General features: G+C 52.1%; 2 protein-coding genes and 1 long non-coding RNA gene across 7 annotated transcripts; 1 reads left to right on the top strand and 2 right to left on the bottom strand.

The window, feature by feature from the left end:
* Positions 1-2,197: 2,197 nt before the first annotated feature.
* Positions 2,198-4,492, bottom strand: LOC148050507 (E3 ubiquitin-protein ligase Topors-like). The gene has a single exon (XM_087741801.1). The coding sequence runs from the start codon at positions 4,313-4,315 to the stop codon at positions 3,296-3,298; it is 1,020 nt and encodes a 339-aa protein (XP_087597927.1). The 5' UTR covers positions 4,316-4,492; the 3' UTR covers positions 2,198-3,295.
* Positions 4,493-5,825: 1,333 nt separating this feature from the next.
* On the top strand, positions 5,826-20,933 carry LOC148050508 (uncharacterized). Of its 5 annotated transcripts, none has more exons than XR_015701002.1 (5): positions 5,826-6,877; positions 9,954-10,068; positions 10,272-10,371; positions 15,507-15,613; positions 17,912-20,933. It is a non-coding gene; the product is annotated as an uncharacterized LOC148050508 (long non-coding RNA). The 5 variants fall into 5 exon arrangements; XR_015701004.1 differs by lacking the exon at positions 5,826-6,877 and adding an exon at positions 7,231-7,322; XR_015701005.1 differs by lacking the exon at positions 5,826-6,877 and adding an exon at positions 8,979-9,104.
* On the bottom strand, positions 11,576-15,492 carry LOC148050509 (E3 ubiquitin-protein ligase Topors-like). The gene has a single exon (XM_087741996.1). It carries the CDS (start codon positions 12,593-12,595, stop codon positions 11,576-11,578), a length of 1,020 nt encoding a protein of 339 aa, XP_087598122.1. The 5' UTR covers positions 12,596-15,492.
* Positions 20,934-21,882: the final 949 nt, after the last annotated feature.

Consider the following 21,882-nt stretch of genomic DNA (forward strand, 5'->3'; position numbering starts at 1 on the left):
CTCCTCCTGCAGAGGAGGCACTCGGGCTTGCTGTTGGCCCACTGCAGGAGGCACACGTAACAGAACTGGTGCAGGCATGGCATCACATAGGCAGCATTGTCCCAGCTCTCCAGCCATATTGGACAGTGGTTCTCCAGCTCCGTGGCCATGCTCTCCCCTTGCTGCCGTGAGCTGCGGGGAGCTGGGCATGTCGAGCTGCTCCCTCTCACTGGTGCTGCAGCAGTGGGTGTCACGCTAGAAAAAGAAGAGGAGCCACGGTCATTCGCTGGCCTGGGGAGGGCTGGAAGAAATGCCCAGGTCCCTCAAGGAGGGAACTCTCCCAGCTCCCCACCCCAGGGTGAGGTTTCCCCACACAGCTCACCTCTGCTGCTGTGAGCACGCCTCCTGGGTGCCCTGGCCGCCTGAAGCTGGCAGGGCCAGGGATAATCCTTTGATGGCTCTGGGGTCGGGCATGCAGAGCTGCAAGCAACAACTCCGCAACCAGGAAGGACACCAGCACCAAGGCTTCGCTCAACACTCCACCCTTGCAAACTGCTCAGGTGGAGTGCGGGCATGAGCCAGCTGGGTGGGACTCAGCACCCAGATGTAGGCAGCGAGCGGCACCTGGTCACAATCCGTCACTCGGGGACATGGCAGTCCATCCCTCGGTGACATCAGAACTCATCACTCAGGGACTCCTTTCTGTCTCCTGGATGTCCCAGGTCTCCTGTTCTGTAGTTCCTCCGCTTTGCAGCTATCTTCAGGCATGTGAGTGACCGGGAATCGACATCGTACCTTGGAACACAGTGTGTTGCTGACTGTATTGAGAGAGAATTGTTAAAAGAGAAAGAAGTCAATTATGCTCTGCTAGTTACATGCTTAAAAGGACCATAAGCAGCAAGACATAGAGTTATACCAAAGGAAAGGACTCATCTGTTGAAATGACTGTTTCACTGTAATAGAAGCAGCTTAGTGTGGTTTCTGTATACTCCTAAACACAATACGGTCAGTGTACAGCAAACATTTCTATAGCATTTCTCTCACATTGTCATATATTCTCTGCAATAGGTACAAAAGCCTTATTAGGTTGAGTAATATTTTCTGATTAACACATTTTTTAAGCTCAGTCATACGGAGCTCAGAGGACAGTCTTGTTAGAGAACGTAAATGCTGAAAAAGGACACTATAATGTATGTCACTGGCTGCCTAATTGGTTGAAGAAGTAGATAAGATTACATGAACACAGGAAGGCGTATACACTGTTGGCTAACCATTTAAATCATACGGACCAAGCCTCTACTTTCTCAAAGTCCAACTTACAAGCCCAATAGCTTTTGAAAAAGGTTGCTAAATACACATGGGCTAACTGCATTCCTCTTGGTGTACTTTTTAATATTTTATGAGAAATGTCTTCTGTATTTGTGTGAATGTTTTCTGAGGCATAATTATGGTATAGTTTTTAGAAAATCTGTAGGCCCTTACTTTTTTCCTACAACGTATGTTATTGAATAATTAATAGATTACATTATTTAATTAGATTGGAATATATTACTTAAGCTTACAGACTGCTCCATTCACATCCTAAGTTGTTCTTTTTATTTACTCTGTTTGGAGGACGTCATTCTAGGCTGATCCTATGGTATGCTGGCACTTTATGGAAGGGTTGGACTATCATGCTGACTGGAGGAAAAGATTAAAGATGCTGTAAAGGAGAGAAGAGGACGATGGAGTAAGTTGTCGGAAAACATGAATGATCTGTTAGAGAGCAAGAAGAACATGAAGCAAAGGGTTAGGAGTGAGGGTCAGGCAGAGGAACGGTTTGGTTTATTTCTAATAATGGAAGTAGAGATGTGCGATTTTGTTGTTGTTGTCGTTCCCTCTTGAATGATTTAACTTTTTTTTAACTTTTCTTTTTTTTTCTAATCCTCAAAGGCAAGGACAACACTGGGAAGCACTCACAAAGTGAGGTCCAGAAGACTGAACAGTTTCAGCTGACATAAAATTTACCAGATCAGCAGGAGACAGAGAAAGTGTATGTATCCTATAGCATAATGGTTATGGGTCTTTCCTAGCAGTCCTAGATTTCAGACCATTTACTTAGCAGCAGAAACTGCACCTGTGTCCTGCATCGTGGTATGTGTCCTGAGGATGGCTCCTAAGTATAAGCAGGGCAGAACTGTGCTCCTTCCCTTTCTTTCTTTACTTTAGATAACCAAAATGAAGTTGTTAGAATAGATTCTTTACACGACTGAACTACTTTCACAGAATCACAGAAAGGCTGAGGTTGGAAGGGACCTCTGGATGTCAAGGCCACCTGCTCCAGCAGAGGCAGCTAGAGCCGCTTACCTGCCCTCATGTCCAGACTGCTCTTCAATATGCCTTCTCCTGTCACTGGGCACCGCCGGAAAGAGCCTGCCTCCATCTTCTTTGCAGCCTCCCTTCAGGCCTTTTTGTACATTGATCAGATCCCCCCTCAGCCTTCTCTTCACCAGGCTAAACAGCCCCAGCTCGTCCTCAGAGGAGAGGCGCTCCAGTGCCTTAATCATCTTCATGGCCCATTGCTGGACTCTCTCCAGTACGTGCAGCTCTCTCTTGTACTGGGGAAGCCCAGAACGGGACGCAGTGCTCCAGGTGTGGCATCACCAGTGCCAAGTGGAGAGGAAGGATCGCCTTGCTCGCCCTGCTGGCAAAACTCCTCCTAAAGCAGCCCAGGACAGCGATAGTGTTCCTTGTGGCAAGGGCACGTTGTTGGCTCATCATCAGCTTGGTGCCCACCAGGACCTCCAGGGCTTTTTCTGCAAAGCTGCTTTCCAGCCGGGCAGCCCACCGCATGTGCTGGTGCCTGGGGCTGTCATTCCCCAAGTGCAGGACTTTGTGTTTCCCTGGGCTGAACTTCTTGGGGCTCCTGCCTTGGCAGGGTACGACCCTAGGTTGATGCAGAGAGCGGCACCAAGTCGTGACTCCGCACAGGAGGAGGGATTTGGGTGCTGCCATAGCAAGGCTGCACCGGGCACTGCAGGCTGGTAGGAGAGCAGAGCCCCGGGACGTGGGGGCAGAGGGTGTGGTGAGGAGGAGGCCAGCCCTGGGGTGATGAGTGGTGGGGCAGGGGCTGGTGCTGGAGACCTCCGCAGCTGGAAACATCTGCCCCGGGACTGGCTGCAGAGATGCAGGTCTGGAGCTGGGCAGCCCTTGCCTTTGGGCAGTTTGTTTTCCGTGATGGATCTAGCCTACTGAGAGCCTCCGGGTTGACATCTGCGTTGACACGTGCCGCAGCTCCTGGCCCCGCCCTGGTGTTGGCAGCTCCTGAGGCCCCACTCTAGTTCTGCCGGCGGGGTGGCCTCTTGGGGGGCTGCGAAGAGTCGTGGGAGGTGCCGGCCCTCCTCTTCGGGGGTCTCCGTGGCCCCCCAAGGGAGCGGTCCCTGCCCCGGCTGGCACTGGAGGGACCTGCCACAGCCTCCCCCGGATCCTCGTGCCGCTCTTCCTGCTCCCCGGGGGTGGGAACGGGGGCATCACGGGGGCTGCTGGGACCCCCACGAAGAGCAGCGCTTGAGGTGCCGGGGCGCTCGTCTTCGTCGGCTCCCACAGGGTTGCCGGAGGGGGCTGGGCCAGGGGCAGGAGACCCACTTTGGGAGGCAGCAGGGCGAGTGGCAGCCGTGGGGCTGCCCTGCCGCTCCTCAGCAGCATGGCCGTCCTGGAGGCCCAGCAGTCGGTGGGCCTCCCTGCTGCAGCGTTGCACGGCGACATTGATAAGCTGTTGGACAAATGTCGCCGCGCGATTCTGGAGGCTGACCCGCAGCAGCCGGACCAGGACCTCTTCATCCAGGCCAAAGAGGCCCAGGACGGACAGGATGAGGTCCTCCATCACGACGGCCGTTGAAGGCTCCTCCGCAAATATCAGCCCCAGCTGCTGTTGCAGCCAGGGCAGAAAGCGTTGGAGGAGGGCTGGGTGGTCGTCGAAAAGGGACGCCCAGGTGTCGGGCTGGAGGCCGCCCACTGGAGCCCGGGGCACCTCCTCCACCGCCAGCGGCTGGGGTGTTACAGGGCGAGGGGGGCTGTGGGGGGCTGGATGCCCGCGCCCTCCTCCAGCCTGGCGGGTGCCGGCCGACGCTGATGCCAGCCCAGACGGTCTGAGGACGACCTCCTCAAAGTCATCGTCAGCCCGCACCGAGTGCACGATGGACTGCACTCTCCTCTTGCAGAGGGGGCACTCGGGCTTGCTGTTGGCCCACCGCAGGATGCATGCGTAACAGAACTGGTGGAGGCATGGCATGACATAGGCAGCATCGTCCCAGCTGTCCAGGCATACTGGACAGCGGGTGTGCAGCTCTGTGGCCATGCTCTCCACTCCCTGCGGTGGGCTGCGGGGAGCTGGGGATGACAAACTGCTCCCTCTCTTTGGCGCTGCAGCAGCTGGTGTCACGCTAGAAAAGGGAGAGAGGCCACGGTCATTGGCTGGTCCAGGGAGGGGCGGAAGAGATGCCCAGGTCCCTCTAAGAAGGAAACCCTCCCAGCTCCCGAGAATGAGGTTTCTCCCACCCAGCTCACCTCTGCTGCCGCAAGCGCACCTCCTGGGTGCCCCGGCCGCCTGAAGCTGGCAGGGCCGGGGATAATCCTTCGATGGCTCTGGGTTGGTCACGGAGAGCTGCAAGCAACGACTCCGCAACCAGGACACCAGCACCAAGGCTTCGCTCAACACTCCAGCCTTGCGACCTGCTCAGCCGGAGTGCGGGCACAAACCAGCTGGGTGGGACTCGGCACCCGGATACCAGCAGCGAGCAGCACCTGCTCGCAATCCATCGCTAGGTGACATCACAGTCCATCCCTCGGTGACAACAGAACTCATCACTTGGGGACTTGGTGATAACAGAACGGGGGATGTCATGATGGGCCGTCCTCACCATGGCCCTTGCCCCAGCAGCGCTGTGGCCCTGAACACGCATCTGGGCTTACCACAACGCCACTGCCCACTCCATCCCCCAGCTCTTGTCTTGGTGCTCAGCAGCGGTGTTTCACGTCAGTCACCAAGGCCTTGGCCGTGGCTTGCCAGGGCCCCGTCACGTCACTCTGGCCATGGCAGACATCTCCAGGCACAGAGGGCAAGAGGGTTTACTCGGTAACACCTCGTGCCTCCCTGGGAGGCTGCAGGTCAAGGTCCCACGGGCTCTCCCCACACCCCAGCGCTGCTGGCCAGCCCCCTGGGCTCCCCTGCTTCCTCCCACAGGGAGTCACAGGCAGCACTTGGCTCGCTCTTGCAGGTCTTCTCCTGTCTTTCTCCCCTAGTCCGAGGACACACGGGTGATCCCCTCTGCTCAGCACCCATCAGGCCTGGATGAGGCACTGTATCCTCTTTGGGGTCCCGGAGACAGGTTGACAAAGCAGAGGGGCTCAGGGGAGGCACGGAGGGTCTGTGGGGCTGGGGCTGGTTCAGCACGGAGCACAGAAGGCATCGGGCCACCTCACAGCACACCCCGGTGCCTGTGGGGAAGGCATCAAGGGGATGGGGACAGGCTCTTCCCAGCACTGCCTGGTGGGAGGGTGAGAGACGGTGGCATCTCCCGAAACTAGACGGGTTCAGGCTGGAGACGAGGAATCAAACCCCAAATCCTTGTGAGGATCACAAAGCACTGGAGTGGGCTGCCCAGAGAGGAGGTGGGACCCCTGAGCCTGGAGGTCAGCCTTCAAGACCTGAGTGGTCACAACCCAGAGCATCCAGGTCTATAGTCATTGTTGGCCTTGCCCTGAGTCAGTGTTTGGACAAGAGACCACTGGCAGTGGCCTATTGCTGCTGGGGCCTTTTGTAGAGCTTATTTATTTCCTATGGAAACTGGCAAGGAAAAAAGCAGAAGAGGAGACAGTCAGAACTGTAGCTTGGTGTCAGTGGGGCCTAGCTGGAGGGCTGTGCTTCAGTTGGTGCCCAAGGCCTCTGTCCTTTCGATGGGCACCTCTGAGAAGAGTCTGGCTCTGTTGGCGTTACTGTCCCCGCCAGGTACTTATTGGGAAGATGCCCTGAGCTCTCCTTTCTCCGGGCCGAAGGGGCCCAGCTCTCCCAGTTTGTCCTCATACAGGAGACGCTCCCATCCCTTGGTCGCCTTCATCGCCCTTGGCTGAACTCACTCCACTACGTCCAGAATTCTTGCAAGTGCAAAAGCGCCGGCACTTTGTTAGTGGTCGTGACAGCGGCGCAGGTTTTCCTGTGAATAACCCTGAGGCCTTTAGCGGGGCAGCAGCTCCAGCAGCCAGGCCTGCTCAAGAGCTGCGCCTCCACTTGCTGACACTCCTGCTTCAGGGGTGCGTCCCGCCACAGTCGTGCTCCAGCTGATCCCAGCACCAGGAGGAGGAGCCCACACCCGAGCAGGGGAAAGTGTGAGATGGACAGAGGGGCCGAGAGAAAGTGGGAAGCGCTGCCCGAGCCCCGTCCCTCTGCGGCGCTCGGTGGGGCTGGAGGCCTCTGGGGGAAGGGGGGTGCTGGGCCTTGCAGGGCGGGGAGGAAAGGTGCTGCTTTAATGCCCGCCTTGGCTTCTCACCACCCAAATCTATTTTATCTGGCAGTAAATTCGATTAATTTTTCCCAAGTGGAGCCTCTCTTGCCTACGACAGTAGTTGGTAAGCAGCCTCCCTGACGTTATCTGGACCCATGAGCTTTCTCATCCTATTTCCTCCCCCCGTCCTGCTGAGGAGGGCCTGGGTGAGAGCTTGGCCCTTCGCCGTGGTTAACCTTCCACAATCTTAACTTTGCTGTCAGCCATCAATAGAGCATATTTGGCAGAGGATGTTCCGTGAGACCTTCCGCAGCACCACTGATTTAGAAGAACTGAAACTGGCGGCCCTTCCTGTCTTCCCTGTGGTTCGGGACGTGACGATGTTGGAATGCCTTGCAGCAGGAGATAGTCCCTTTTTGGTATATTACATTGGTACTAGCTGTTTCCTAGTTAACCTCGGCACCGTAGTGACACAGCTCAGATTCAGGAGAGGGTGTATCAAACTAGGGTCAGAATTGAGCCCTAAGTTCCCACCAGGAGAAGAGAGGAGCTAACAGACTGGAAACTCTACAGCTGAGATCTGCAGAGAGGGGCAAACAGCAATAGTACCTGTGACAGAAGAGTTGTCACTGCAAGCTCGCTAGGCAGCTGGATTTTATATCAACCTATAAATGAAAGCGTTTCCACTAGGTACCAAAACAGTACCTGGCATGTGTAGAAGGCCCCGCCAGCATTAATATCCCACCCCTCCTCGCCAGGGCTTCATGGCTGCACGTCCTCTCCCAACACACTGACTCCGAAGGAACCAGCGGACTCATGAGGAAATGGAGGACGCAGCATCAGGAAAAGGGGGAGAGAACACAGGTGGGGATAGAAATGCTACTGGCATTGTTAGGAACACCAAGACTCTTGCGGTAGTTTTCACGCATTTATTTTCTTTGGTAGATCTCGACTACTGAGAGCCTTCTGGTTGACTTGCGGGCAGGCACGTGCCCCAGCTCCTGGCCCCGCCCTGGTTTTGGCAGCTCCTGGGGCCCAGCTCTAGGTTTGCCGGCACGGTGGCCTCTTGGAGGGCTGGCAAGAGTCCTGGGAGGCGCCGGCATGCCTCTTCAGGGGTCTCCATGGCTCCCCAGGGGAGTGGTACCTGCCCCGGCTGGCACTGCAGGGACCTGCCACAGCCTCCCCCGGATCCTCGTGCCGCTCTTCCTGCTCCCCAGGGGTGGGAACGGGGGCATCACGGGGGCTGCTGGGACCCCCACGAAGAGCAGCAGTTGAGGCGCCGGGGCGCTGCTCTTCGTCGGCTCCCGCAGGGCTGATGGAGGAGGCTGGGCCAGGGGCAGGAGACCCTCTCTGGGGGGCAGCAGGACAAGTGGCAGCCATGGGGCTGCTCTCCCACTCCTCGGCAGCATGGCCATCCTCAACGGCCAGCAGTCAGTGGGCCTCCCTGCTCAGCGTTGCTCAGTGACATCAATAAGGTGCTGTACAAACATTGCCGTGTGGTTTCGGAGGCTGAGCTGCAGCAGCCGGACCAGAACTTCTTCATGCAGCCCGACAAAGACAAGGGCAGACATGATGAGGTCCTCCACCATGAGTACCTGAGAACGCGGGTTCCCAAAGATTAGTCTCAGCTCCTGACGCACTCAGGGTTGAAGGGGCTGCACGAGAGCTGGGTAGTCCTGGAAAAGGAACGCCCAGGTGTGTGGCTGGAAGCCGCCCAGAGGAGCCCTGGGCAGCTGGTGCTCCACAGGCTGTCGTTCTGTTGCTGCAGGGCTGTGGGCAGCTGGACGGCCAGGAACTCCTCCTGCCTGGCGGCCACCGACACATGATGTCGCAGGTGGTGTGAGGACATGCTCCTCAAAGTCACCATCCGCCTGCACCGAGGGCATGATGGAGACAGTCCTCCTCCTGCAGAGGAGGCACTCGGGCTTGCTGTTGGCCCACTGCAGGAGGCACACGTAACAGAACTGGTGCAGGCATGGCATCACATAGGCAGCATTGTCCCAGCTCTCCAGCCATATTGGACAGTGGTTCTCCAGCTCCGTGGCCATGCTCTCCCCTCGCTGCCGTGAGCTGCGGGGAGCTGGGCATGTCTAGCTGCTCCCTCTCACTGGTGCTGCAGCAGTGGGTGTCACGCTAGAACAAGAAGAGGAGCCACGGTCATTCGCTGGCCTGGGGAGGGCTGGAAGAAATGCCCAGGTCCCTCAAGGAGGGAACTCTCCCAGCTCCCCACCCCAGGGTGAGGTTTCCCCACACAGCTCACCTCTGCTGCTGTGAGCACGCCTCCTGGGTGCCCTGGCCGCCTGAAGCTGGCAGGGCCAGGGATAATCCTTTGATGGCTCTGGGGTCAGGCATGCAGAGCTGCAAGCAACAACTCCGCAACCAGGAAGGACACCAGCACCAAGGCTTCGTTCAACCCTCCACCCTTGCAAACTGCTCAGGTGGAGTGCAGGCATGAGCCAGCTGGGTGGGACTCAGCACCCAGATGTAGGCAGCGAGCGGCACCTGGTCACAATCCGTCACTCGGGGACATGGCAGTCCATCCCTCGGTGACATCAGAACTCATCACTCAGGGACTCCCTTCTGTCTCCTGGATGTCCCAGGTCTCCTGTTCTGTAGTTCCTCCGCTTTGCAGCTATCTTCAGGCATGTGAGTGACAGGGAATCGGACATCGTATCTTGGAACACAGTGTGTTGCTGACTGCATTGAGAGAGAATTGTTAAAAGAGAAAGAAGTCAATTATGCTCTGCCAGTTACACGCTTAAAAGGACCATAAGCAGCAAGACATAGAGTTATACCAAAGGAAAGGACTCATCTGTTGAAATGACTGTTTCACTGTAATAGAAGCAGCTTAGTGTGGTTTCGGTATACTCCTAAACACAATACGGTCAGTGTACAGCAAACATTTCTATAGCATTGCTCTCACATTGTCATATATTCTCTGCAATAGGTACAAAAGCCTTATTAGGTTGAGTAATATTTTCTGATTAACACATTTTTTAAGCTCAGTCATACGGAGCTCAGAGGACAGTCTTGTTAGAGAACGTAAATGCTGAAAAAGGACACTATAATGTATGTCACTGGCTGCCTAATTGGTTGAAGAAGTAGATAAGATTACATGAACACAGGAAGGCGTATACACTGTTGGCTAACCATTTAAATCATACGGACCAAGCCTCTACTTTCTCAAAGTCGAAGAATTACAAGCCGAATAGCTTTTGAAAAAGGTTGCTAAATACACATGGGCTAACTGCATTCCTCTTGGTGTACTTTTTAATATTTTATGAGAAATGTCTTCTGTATTTGTGTGAATCTTTTCTGAGGCATAATTATGGTATAGTTTTTAGAAAATCTGTAGGCCCTTACTTTTTTCCTACAACGTATGTTATTGAATAATTAATAGATTACATTATTTAATTAGATTGGAATATATTACTTAAGCTTACAGACTGCTCCATTCACATCCTAAGTTGTTCTTTTTATTTACTCTGTTTGGAGGACGTCATTCTAGGCTGATCCTATGGTATGCTGGCACTTTATGGAAGGGCTGGACTATCATGCTGACTGGAGGAAAAGATTAAAGATGCTGTAAAGGAGAGAAGAGGACGATGGAGTAAGTTGTCGGAAAACATGAATGATCTGTTAGAGAGCAAGACGAACATGAAGCAAAGGGTTAGGAGTGAGGGTCAGGCAGAGGAACGGTTTGGTTTATTTCTAATAATGGAAGTAGAGATGTGCGATTTTGTTGTTGTTGTCGTTCCCTCTTGAATGATTTAACTTTTTTTTAACTTTTCTTTTTTTTTCTAATCCTCAAAGGCAAGGACAGCACTGGGAAGCACTCACAAAGTGAGGTCCAGAAGACTGAACAGTTTCAGCTGACATAAAATTTACCAGATCAGCAGGAGACAGAGAAAGTGTATGTATCCTATAGCATAATGGTTATGGGTCTTTCCTAGCAGTCCTAGATTTCAGACCATTTACTTAGCAGCAGAAACTGCACCTGTGTCCTGCATCGTGGTATGTGTCCTGAGGATGGCTCCTAAGTATAAGCAGGGCAGAACTGTGCTCCTTCCCTTTCTTTCTTTACTTTAGATAACCAAAATGAAGTAGTTAGAATAGATTCTTTACACGACTGAACTACTTTCACAGAATCACAGAAAGGCTGAGGTTGGAAGGGACCTCTGGATGTCAAGGCCACCTGCTCCAGCAGAGGCAGCTAGAGCCGCTTACCTGCCCTCATGTCCAGACTGCTCTTCAATATGCCTTCTCCTGTCACTGGGCACCGCCGGAAAGAGCCTGCCTCCATCTTCTTCGCAGCCTCCCTTCAGGCCTTTTTGTACATTGATCAGATCCCCCCTCAGCCTTCTCTTCACCAGGCTAAACAGCCCCAGCTCGTCCTCAGAGGAGAGGCGCTCCAGTGCCTTAATCATCTTCATGGCCCATTGCTGGACTCTCTCCAGTACGTGCAGCTCACTCTTGTACTGGGGAAGCCCAGAACGGGACGCAGTGCTCCAGGTGTGGCATCACCAGTGCCAAGTGGAGAGGAAGGATCGCCTTGCTCGCCCTGCTGGCAAAACTCCTCCTAAAGCAGCCCAGGACAGCGATAGTGTTCCTTGTGGCAAGGGCACGTTGTTGGCTCATCATCAGCTTGGTGCCCACCAGGACCTCCAGGGCTTTTTCTGCAAAGCTGCTTTCCAGCCGGGCAGCCCACCGCATGTGCTGGTGCCTGGGGCTGTCATTCCCCAAGTGCAGGACTTTGTGTTTCCCTGGGCTGAACTTCTTGGGGCTCCTGCCTTGGCAGGGTACGACCCTAGGTTGATGCGGAGAGCGGCACCAAGTCGTGACTCCGCACAGGAGGAGGGATTTGGGTGCTGCCATAGCAAGGCTGCACCGGGCACTGCAGGCTGGTAGGAGAGCAGAGCCCCGGGACGTGGGGGCAGAGGGTGTGGTGAGGAGGAGGCCAGCCCTGGGGTGATGAGTGGTGGGGCAGGGGCTGGTGCTGGAGACCTCCGCAGCTGGAAACATCTGCCCCGGGACTGGCTGCAGAGATGCAGGTCTGGAGCTGCACGTGCCGCAGCTCCTGGCCCCGCCCTGGTGTTGGCAGCTCCTGAGGCCCCGCTCTAGTTCTGCCGGCGGGGTGGCCTCTTGGGGGGCTGCGAAGAGTCGTGGGAGGTGCCGGCCCTCCTCTTCGGGGGTCTCCGTGGCCCCCCAAGGGAGCGGTCCCTGCCCCGGCTGGCACTGGAGGGACCTGCCACAGCCTCCCCCGGATCCTCGTGCCGCTCTTCCTGCTCCCCGGGGGTGGGAACGGGGGCGTCACAGGGGCTGCTGGGACCCCCACGAAGAGCAGCGCTTGAGGTGTCGGGGCGCTCGTCTTCATCAGCTCCCACAGGGCTGCCGGAGGGGGCTGGGCCAGGGGCAGGAGACCCACTTTGGGAGGCAGCAGGACGAGTGGCAGCCATGGGGCTGCCCTGCCGCTCCTCGGCAGCATGGCCGTCCTGGAGGCCCAGCAGTCGGTGGGCCTCCCCGCTGCAGCGTTGCACGGCGACATTGATAAGCTGCTGGACAAATGTCGCCGCGCGATTCTGGAGGCTGACCCGCAGCAGCCGGACCAGGACCTCTTCATCCAGCCCAAAGAGGCCCAGGACGGACAGGATGAGGTCCTCCATCACAACGGCCGTTGAAGGCTCCTCCGCAAATATCAGCCCCAGCTGCTGTTGCAGCCAGGGCAGAAAGCGTTGGAGGAGGGCTGGGTGGTCGTCGAAAAGGGATGCCCAGGTGTTGGGCTGGAGGCCGCCCACTGGAGCCCGGGGCACCTCCTCCACCGCCAGCGGCTGGGGTGTTACAGGGCGAGGGGGGCTGTGGGGGGCTGGATGCCCGCGCCCTCCTCCAGCCTGGCGGGTGCCGGCCGACGCTGATGCCAGCCCAGACGGTCTGAGGACGACCTCCTCAAAGTCATCGTCAGCCCGCACCGAGTGCACGATGGACTGCACTCTCCTCTTGCAGAGGGGGCACTCGGGCTTGCTGTTGGCCCACCGCAGGATGCATGCGTAACAGAACTGGTGGAGGCATGGCATGACATAGGCAGCATCGTCCCAGCTGTCCAGGCATACTGGACAGCGGGTGTGCAGCTCTGTGGCCATGCTCTCCACTCCCTGCGGTGGGCTGCGGGGAGCTGGGGATGACAAACTGCTCCCTCTCTTTGGCGCTGCAGCAGCTGGTGTCACGCTAGAAAAGGGAGAGAGGCCACGGTCATTGGCTGGTCCAGGGAGGGGCGGAAGAGATGCCCAGGTCCCTCTAAGAAGGAAACCCTCCCAGCTCCCGAGAGTGAGGTTTCTCCACCCAGCTCACCTCTGCTGCCGCAAGCGCACCTCCTGGGTGCCCCGGCCGCCTGAAGCTGGCAGGGCCGGGGATAATCCTTCGATGGCTCTGGGTTGGTCACGGAGAGCTGCAAGCAACGACTCCGCAACCAGGACACCAGCACCAAGGCTTCGCTCAACACTCCAGCCTTGCGACCTGCTCAGCCGGAGTGCGGGCACAAACCAGCTGGGTGGGACTCGGCACCCGGATACCAGCAGCGAGCAGCACCTGCTCGCAATCCATCGCTAGGTGACATCACAGTCCATCCCTCGGTGACAACAGAACTCATCACTTGGGGACTTGGTGATAACAGAACGGGGGATGTCATGATGGGCCGTCCTCACCATGGCCCTTGCCCCAGCAGCGCTGTGGCCCTGAACACGCATCTGGGCTTACCACAACACCACTGCCCACTCCATCCCCCAGCTCTTGTCTTGGTGCTCAGCAGCGGTGTTTCACGTCAGTCACCAAGGCCTCGGCCGTGGCTTGCCAGGGCCCCGTCACGTCACTCTGGCCATGGCAGACATCTCCAGTGGTTCGGGATGTGACGATGTTGGAATGCCTTGCAGCAGGAGATAGTCCCTTTTTGGTATATTACATTGGTACTAGCTGTTTCCTAGTTAACCTCGGCACCGTAGTGACACAGCTCAGATTCAGGAGAGGGTGTATCAAACTAGGGTCAGAATTGAGCCCTAAGTTCCCACCAGGAGAAGAGAGGAGCTAACAGACTGGAAATCCTACAGCTGAGATCTGCAGAGAGGGGCAAACAGCAATAGTACCTGTGACAGAAGAGTTGTCACGGCAAGCTCCTTAGGCAGCTGGATTTTATATCAACCTATAAATGAAAGCGTTTCCAGTAGGTGATGGTAGATACTTTACAAATACTTCACAAATTGAGGGCACCTTTTGCTGACCCTAAGCCCAAATATTATACTTCACAGCACTGAAATCCCCATTTATCACCTTGGCAATAGAGAAGTGAAATTATCCTGATTCAGTTGATTGATTTAATCATTACATGTAAAATCACTTTGGGAAGGTGCTTGCTCCGAGTCCTTCAAAGATGTGCACGGTTACAAGACTAAGCGCTTCCGACAGCTTGCACGAGAAGCAACGCGTGTTGAAGGATTGAAATCATGTTTTAATATTGCCTGTGATGGTGTCAGAGCACTTACAAAGAACAGCTCTGGTTCACTTGAGCTGTCCCCAAGTGAAGGTGGTCTTTTCCTGCTAGGAGCAAAGGAGACACAAGGTGGTTTTGAGAACCTCAGGTGTCGCAATGAGTTTAAGAAAAAAAAGGTTGTTACAGGCTTACTTTGTGCCATCCAGAGGCTTGAAGTTTTTACTTTACATCTTGAGAGTACTTGTTTCTGAGAGTTATTTGCATGTAACTATACTGCAATTTGTCATTTAAAACTAGTCAAATTCAGGCAACCGTAAATCTCCTTTACAGCAGGTTCCTTTTACGTACACTGCCTGGACTTGAGTAATGTTAAAGATACGGCATAGGAATCAAGTACCTTCTGTAGCAATACGTCTCTGAATGCTATTTCTGTTTGTAGTGCTTTGGAATCAGCAAAACCAGGTTAAAACCTGCACTGCAGTTGCATGGTATTTTACTGCAGGGGCTCCTGAATTTGTGTCACATTATCACACTGTAGCATCTGGAGAAAAGAAGGTTTATTCAAATACCACATGTCCACACTGTGCTTTGTTCAAAACAGCAGCCTGCGGTTTGGGGAACGTCACTGTCAGAGGATATAGGGGGCTCTTCCTTGCTGTGCTACATGTGTCAGACAGGGGCTCTTCCTTGCCATGCTGAATTTGTTGTCATGTGTAGCTCGAACTGAGTGCAGGAATTATGCGTGCACATGGGGACTGTTGCCAAATGCAGAAAGCTGTATTACACTGCTGCAGAGGAGAAGGCATTGATCTCTGTTAATACGTAGTCCTGGGGTTTGGCACGACTGACAGACATCTTGCTATTTATAATCAAAACTCAGAGTGCTTTTATTTTTCCTCCCTGAAATAAATCACCTGGGGTAGAATGCACTGGACGTGGGCCCACGGCTGTTGATCAGGCAGAACGCCCTTTGAAATCAACCAACTCTTTACTTAGGTGAAACACCGGTAACTTCGTCCCAGTGCTTGCCAATTACGTCCCTTCAGCCTCTTCCCTGCTTTATTCTCCTGCGTGGTGCTTTAATCCTTTACTAGTCCTAGTAACACACCCATGGTGAAACCGTCTGATAATGGAACTACTGAGAGCAAAAGAAAAGTGTGAAAATATCGCAAGTCTGGCCTTGGAGCCTGTAGTAACCTCTCAAAAATGCCACTGCTGCTTGTTGCAAAGCTGTGGTGCGTTCTTCTGATGCTTGTCTCCTGCAGCTGGCGAGAAAGCAGAAGGCTGACATAAGCTCTCAGTTTTGTTGTGTGACTAGCCTAAAGGAAATGAGGTTGTGTGCTCACACCTGGTCTGGAATGGATTTGTTTTGCTGTGTAAGGTGGCAGCACACAGGTGCAGTACTAGTGAAAACAGGTGAGGTAAAGCGGTAACACGGGTGAAGGTATTGGAGGGGATAATATATAAGGACAGAGCACTATGGGGTGCTTTGCGCTGTAAAGTAGTCACTCTCATGCTTTTTCTTCCTCTGCTCTGTGTTTGAGTTGCATGCTTCAACTTTGTCGTTCCAGCTGCTCTTTGATGCCCGTCGTTTGCAGGTCTCGATCTACCCATGGCCAAGGACTGGAACATTGCAATAACTGAGAAAAATGAAACACCTGTTGAACTCAGCCCTGTGGTAAGGAGAGGTCTGCTACAAGGACAGCAGCTTACAGTAACACTATAGGGGAATGCAAAAGAAAAAAAGCTCTGTAGATCAGGATTGAGCCTCCCTTTGGAAATGTTTCCTATCACGAAAGGATCTGGCCCCAAATTCCTTAAAATTCCCTCTCTTAAAATGAGAAAGGAAGCATGTGAAAATTCACCTGTCTTCAGGACTGCCATGTTCTTGATCTGTTAATGCTCAAGTGTAGCATTGGAGTGGAGGAGAAACCCCCCTGAAGTGTGGTGCCCCACCTCCTCCACACACCGTACTGTGATGTGCTGGAGGACTCTTGCAAGGTTTGCCCCATCTTCATGTCACGTGCTCTTCTGACACTTCTGACACCAAAGTTGAGGAGAACAATAACATCCTGTTTTCTTTGCCAAGTGTATCTTCTGCTTAAACAATTCTTGGCCCTTCTCTCAGGCTCCATCCTCTTTTTAATGTTTCCGCTTCTGCATTTTAGAATAGCATGTGCGATTTTCTGACCCAGCCCTTTTTAAAGGTATTATTTGACTAACCTCCCTCTGCAGTGACCTGAGCAGCTGAGTTTGTGTTTCTTACCTACTGTAGGGTGGATATGCCACAATGATTCTTGTGGCTAACGAGGAGCAGCACAATTAGAGGACTGTCACCTTCAAATGCACATTAGGAGCTGGACATAAACCAGCATTGTTCCCTCGACATAGTAGATTCACAGGTTTTAGGGCCAGAAGGAGACATTATGATCAGCATGTCTGGCTTCCCAAGTAAAAAAGACCTCAGAAATTCACCAAGCGAATCCTGTGTCAAGGCCAATAACACCCACTGGAACTGGAGCATATGTTACCGCTTTTTATTGCCTGGCTTTTCTCTCTCTTAGGTCTTTATCAGTTATTCAACTTGTCAGGCATTTTCACCTTTGGAAAGAGAAAACGTTTTCAGTGCCTGACCTCCATCCTTGTAGACTAACGGTCTGAAGTGACACTGCTGCCTTACCTACCATGCTCCATGCCTCAAATTCTGTTATTTTGTTTCCCCTTGGCATATTGCTGGGTGCAAGTCTTTGGTCGAGTTTTGTTCCTCAGCATGATTTTCTCTGGACTCTTTGTACTCTATCTGCTGACTCTTTGTACTGGTTTTGATAAGGGTAGTCAGCTTAGCCGTGTGGCTGGTAATATGACCTGTGGGGCGCACAGATCAAGGCTTTCTTACAGCAGTTCCAGAAGGTCACTCCCGAGCAAATGGCTCTGGTTATTGGTTTGCAATCCTCTCGTCAATTTTTTGCCTTTTGATTCTTGCCTTCAATTTGATAACCTTTCTCAGGCTTTCTTTGCAATGCGTTGAAACAAACAGCATAATTTGAACAGAACAAAGTGCCTACCTGAGAGTGTATCATATACTTCTCTTTTAAATCAGACTTTTAGCAGAGCCTGTTCAGAATACCCAAAGCTCAGAACTCAGCCTGTGGCACCAGATCCACCCCTGTGGATTAGTGTCAGGATCACAGGGACAAAGGAAGCTGCTCCCTGTCACTGCCTTCACTGCCAGGGCGTTACTCTGTCGTATTTCTGTGGGCTCTGATTGACTCTGCAAGGCAGCTCAATGACTAGTTGAACTGCACGTGAAAGTTCCTGACTTGAAAAGTATATCAAGCCTTTCCCTCCAGCGCACTGGCTGCCTCAAGGCCCTGAGAAGCCACTTACATTTCAATGCCTGACAAAAATAGTCATGACACATGGGAAAAGGAAGCCTATGAAGGGAATAACATGGCAGTTCTGGTTCCTGTGCTTACAGCCGTGTGCCATATTCAGTGATACTGTGCAGAACGACCAAATGCTGCTCTCTGGTGAAGAGGTCAAGTTTTATCCCTTTTAAAACTTTATCTGCATTGGTCAGCATAACTGAGAACGCGCTTGCTGATTAAAATACACAGCCAACTTTTTAAAAAAGGATGCAGTTATTCATCTAAAAGATGTCATGTACCAATAAGCTGCACTATTTCACTGTGAACAAAGGAAAATACTTATTTCCTCCTGCAAATTTTAATTTTTCTACCTGCAAGTATTAATTCATTTTTTCTCTGTTTTATCCAAGAAACCATATGCAAATATGATTCAATTGATAGATAGACTTTGGGAGGTTTGGGGTTTTGGGGGTGTAGGTTTTTCGTTTGGTTTTGGTTTTGGTTTTGGTTTTGGTTTTGGTTTTGGTTTTGGTTTTGGTTTTGGTTGGGTTTTTTCCCAAATGCTGGAACAAGTGGCCCAGAGATGTTTGCGTCCCTCTTCCCTCCAGGCCCTTCACCATGGGACTCTGCCAAGCAGATCTTTGAAGAGGCCAAAGTTTGCTCTCCTGAAGTCCAGGCATGTATTTTTCCTGCAGGTCCTACTGGTGTGCTTTGTGGTCCAAAAGTGATTGGGGGTTGGTCCTCTATTCAGGCAGGGCCTCTTTTCCCTGCCCTGACTGCCACGGGGCCTGGCATCTCCAAGGGCAAGGCCAGGACAAGGGGCCCTGCACGACCCAGGGCCAGGCCCCATGGTACTCAGCTCTGGGGAAAGAGGCCCTGCACAAGCCGAGAAAGATGGACATGCTGCTGCCATTGAGCACAGGCTTTCTTCCCACTCTTCCAGATTCAGCCTTGGCACCGGCACTTTTTCTTCGCTACTTGGAAAGGACCCCTCTTTTGGCAGATGGGCGCCATCAGGTCCCCAGTGCCCCTCACCACCACCCCCACCCACCCCACCCCCCCATTGCATGCTCTCTGCAGGACTTCCCCCAGCATGAAAGCTTGGAAAATAGCTTTTATGAAAGCTACTTCACATTTTTGACTCGCATCTTCTCTATTTTGGTGTTCTTTCCAGTTCTTCCATGGTGTGTCTCATCCGCATAGTAGATGGTGGCCATTTTAGAGCAGAGGCTCCTTTGCACAATTATTTCATGTAGCGCCATGGACCTTACACTTTGGGCTTCCAGGCACTTACCATAACACAGGCGCAGGGCAGTGTTGCACTGACGCCCCGCTGTGATATTAAAACCGCTAAGGAATGTGAAGATGTAGCTGGTATCTCCAGTTGTGCTTTGCGGTAGATTTTCCACAGCACACCCACGCATTGGAAGAAGTGAAATAGTTGATGAGGAAAGTGATGGGCAAAGGCTGAAGCAGTGCTGTGGTACGTAAGGGGAATCTCTTTAGTATACAGTTTGTCCAGCATCCCTGAAAATTAGCAGTACTGTGTAATTACGTAATAAGCACTTCACAGATTTTGCTGGTCTTGACTAACCAGCAGGTTACACTCCATCTTTATCTGCTAATGAGTACACTTCCCCATTATTCAAAGATACACCATAAGTCCCCAGACCATACGTTTTCATACTACGCAGATTTTTGGAGGAAGTGTTGCTGCAGCAGAATCTATGCCAGGAGCAGGCCATTATAGTAATGCATTTTCTCCCAAGTGACTCCACCTCACTCCCTGGCCATCGGTGACTGCGCAAGTGCTTTCTTCTCAGGAAGACATATCATCTCCAGTTGAAGATACCACGTGAGGTAGAACTTAATGTATCCTGCCATCACCACCTCCCATGATTGGGTTTCCTTATTTGCAAAACTGCATGTCTTGCTTTAGGTTCAACTGCGTCTGTTGCCAGTTCCACCTACTCAGCTGCACTTGGCAAACTTCCTTCCTAGTTTTAGGGACTTCTCTGTCATGCTGAAAGCAAAGTGTTGATCTCTTTAATAGGCTAGTGTATTCATTGTTATTCCAGTTTCCAACGCTTACATGCGACTCACATTTAATTTCTATTGTCATTCACAGGCACATGTGTGTATCTGTAACAACCTCAAGAGAAAAGCAGGAATCTGTTAGGAAATGCTGAAATCGTAACTGCTCTGGTTTGTTTCAGATACCACCTACCAAAGCCACCCAGCTTGTCCTAAACCCATTTGGAGGACAAAACTTGGCAAGAAACCTGACCTTAACTTTTTGTCCTACAACCTTCTCTTCATTTCCTGGGTCTGCCCTTGGCTTAAGCTACTTTTTGCTGTCACTGAGCTGCTGTTACATAAGAAAAAGCTACAATAAAGGTGGATTTGAAGACCTACCCAACAGAACTTGACCGGCCGCGACCTCGCCTGTACAAGCGGGTTTGCTGTTAGAAGAAACCAGACCAAACCGGCTGAAAGCAGCAAAGTTCCAACAAAATCGTGCAAACTCGGCTAATAAGTATGCATTAAGTGCACTTACACGGGGGGTTCGCGTGTACAAATACTCAGAAGTGAATGGTAACAGGCGATATCATGGTGATGTAAACTGTAAAAATTAATATGGGACTAGTCTGCAGATTGCATATAAGGAATCAAGAGTTGTAACACTGGGTCCTTTTTGTGCTCCCAGCCGAGAGGCACCTCTATTACCAGCAATAAAAAGGGGTTTCAGCTAGTGTGTACTTCTGCTGCCTTCTTTCCAGTACCCGCACATGAACTGGGAGAGAAGAAAAATGCAAGCAAATCCATTTTGGTAACACTGCTGCTGACCTGACTCTCTTCTAGTCATGCAGGACAGTGACTCTTTTCTCCTAGCTGTGTTCAGGGCCACAATTTCTTCTTAGAATGGCATAAAGTTGGAGGCTTTGCTGAGCTCAATGACAATTGAGCCATAAGTTTTCATACCAACTCAAATTGAGAATATGTAACTAAGGGAAGTGGAAACGGATTTCTTTGGGTTTCCTGCTAGTAATATTCTGTGGGACAATTCCAGTTCACACATGGTGGGGAAGGAGAATGTTAAAACTTTGGAGGGGATCAGAAATATTTTGTGTTTAGCCTCAACAGGACCCAAACCAACTTTCAAACTTCTCGGAATATCAATATACTTATTGGCATTTAAAAACAGAGTAGGGATTTTTTCCTTAAAAATACCAAAACTGAGAATTTCAGCATTTTCAAGTAAGAAGTAAAACATTCAAGGAAGTCGGTGTGAAATCATGAAACATGCCATTTTGGCAACTCCAGTGTTTCTTCTGATTTGACCCAACTCTGCCATTTACCCAAACTTTTCATCCTTCAGCTACAGGATAGCATTTCCCCTACTCAGTACCTCTCTTTGCTTTCAGCTACGATCCCAAAAGCACACACTTTTCAGCGAGTGTATTCTTCCTCTGCTCACAGTCAACACAGTGGAAAGCAGCATTCACACAGTTGAGGTCTTGTGCTTGTTATTCATTGTCGTAATGATTTAGAATGACAACAGCACTCTACAAAGGTGTGAATTTCCCCCACTTTCATCTTTGAGATTACAATAAAAACTCTGGATGCTCACCGCTTTTTGTGCTCACTGATCATTGGGCAATGATTAATGGGATGAAATTTAACAAGTCCAAATGCCAGATTCTGCACCTGGGATGGAGTGCCACCAGGCACAAATATAAATTTGGAGAGGAGCGGCTGGAGAGCAGCCCTGCAGAAAAGGATCCAGGGGTGCTGGTCGGCAGCAGGCTCAATACGCGTCAGCAGTGTGCCCTGGCAGCCAAGAGGGCAAACCCCATCCTGGGGTGCATCAAACACAGCCTAACCAGCCCGTCAAAAGACGTGCTTATCCTGCTGTATTCAGCGTTGCTGCGGCCTCACCTTGAATACTATGGGCGGTTCTGGACCCCACAGTTTAAGAAGGCTGTGAAGGTCCTTGAATGCAGCCAGAGGAGGGCAACAAAGCTGGTGGAAGGGCTGGAAGGCATGTCCTGTGAGGAGCAGCTGAGCACCTTGGGCTTGTCTACTTGCAGAGAAGGCGGCTGAGGGGTGACCTCATTGCTCCCTACAGCTTCCTGAGGAGGAGAAGTGGAGAAGGAGGTGCTGATCTCTTCTCCTGGGATCCAGCAACAGGATACGTGGGAATGCTTCAAAGCTGCTGCAGGGGAGGTTTAGACTGGACGTTAGGAACCATTGCTTTCCCGAGAGGGTGGTCAAACACTGAAACAGGCTTCCTAGAAAGGCGGACGATGCTCCACGCCTGTCAGTGCCTTAAAAAGAGGCATTTGGACAATGCCCTTAATAAGAGGCTTTAAGTTTTGGTCAGCCCTGGAGTGGTCAGGCAGGCAGACTAGATGACTGGTTTAGGTTCCTTCCAACTGCAACTATTCTATTCTCTTCTTTTTTTATTCTGTTCACTTTAAAGGTTTTAACAAACAACAGTGAAAATAAAAAGGAATAACTGCACCAGCTCAGACAAGCATGCAGCTCCCTGTAACTGGGGGCAGACAAGTCCCTTTGT

This window comes from Nipponia nippon, unplaced genomic scaffold (genome assembly GCF_047370975.1).
Source record: "Nipponia nippon isolate SJK-2023a ecotype South Korea unplaced genomic scaffold, ASM4737097v1 scaffold_8, whole genome shotgun sequence".
In the NCBI taxonomy this organism is placed as follows: Eukaryota; Metazoa; Chordata; class Aves; order Pelecaniformes; family Threskiornithidae; genus Nipponia; species Nipponia nippon.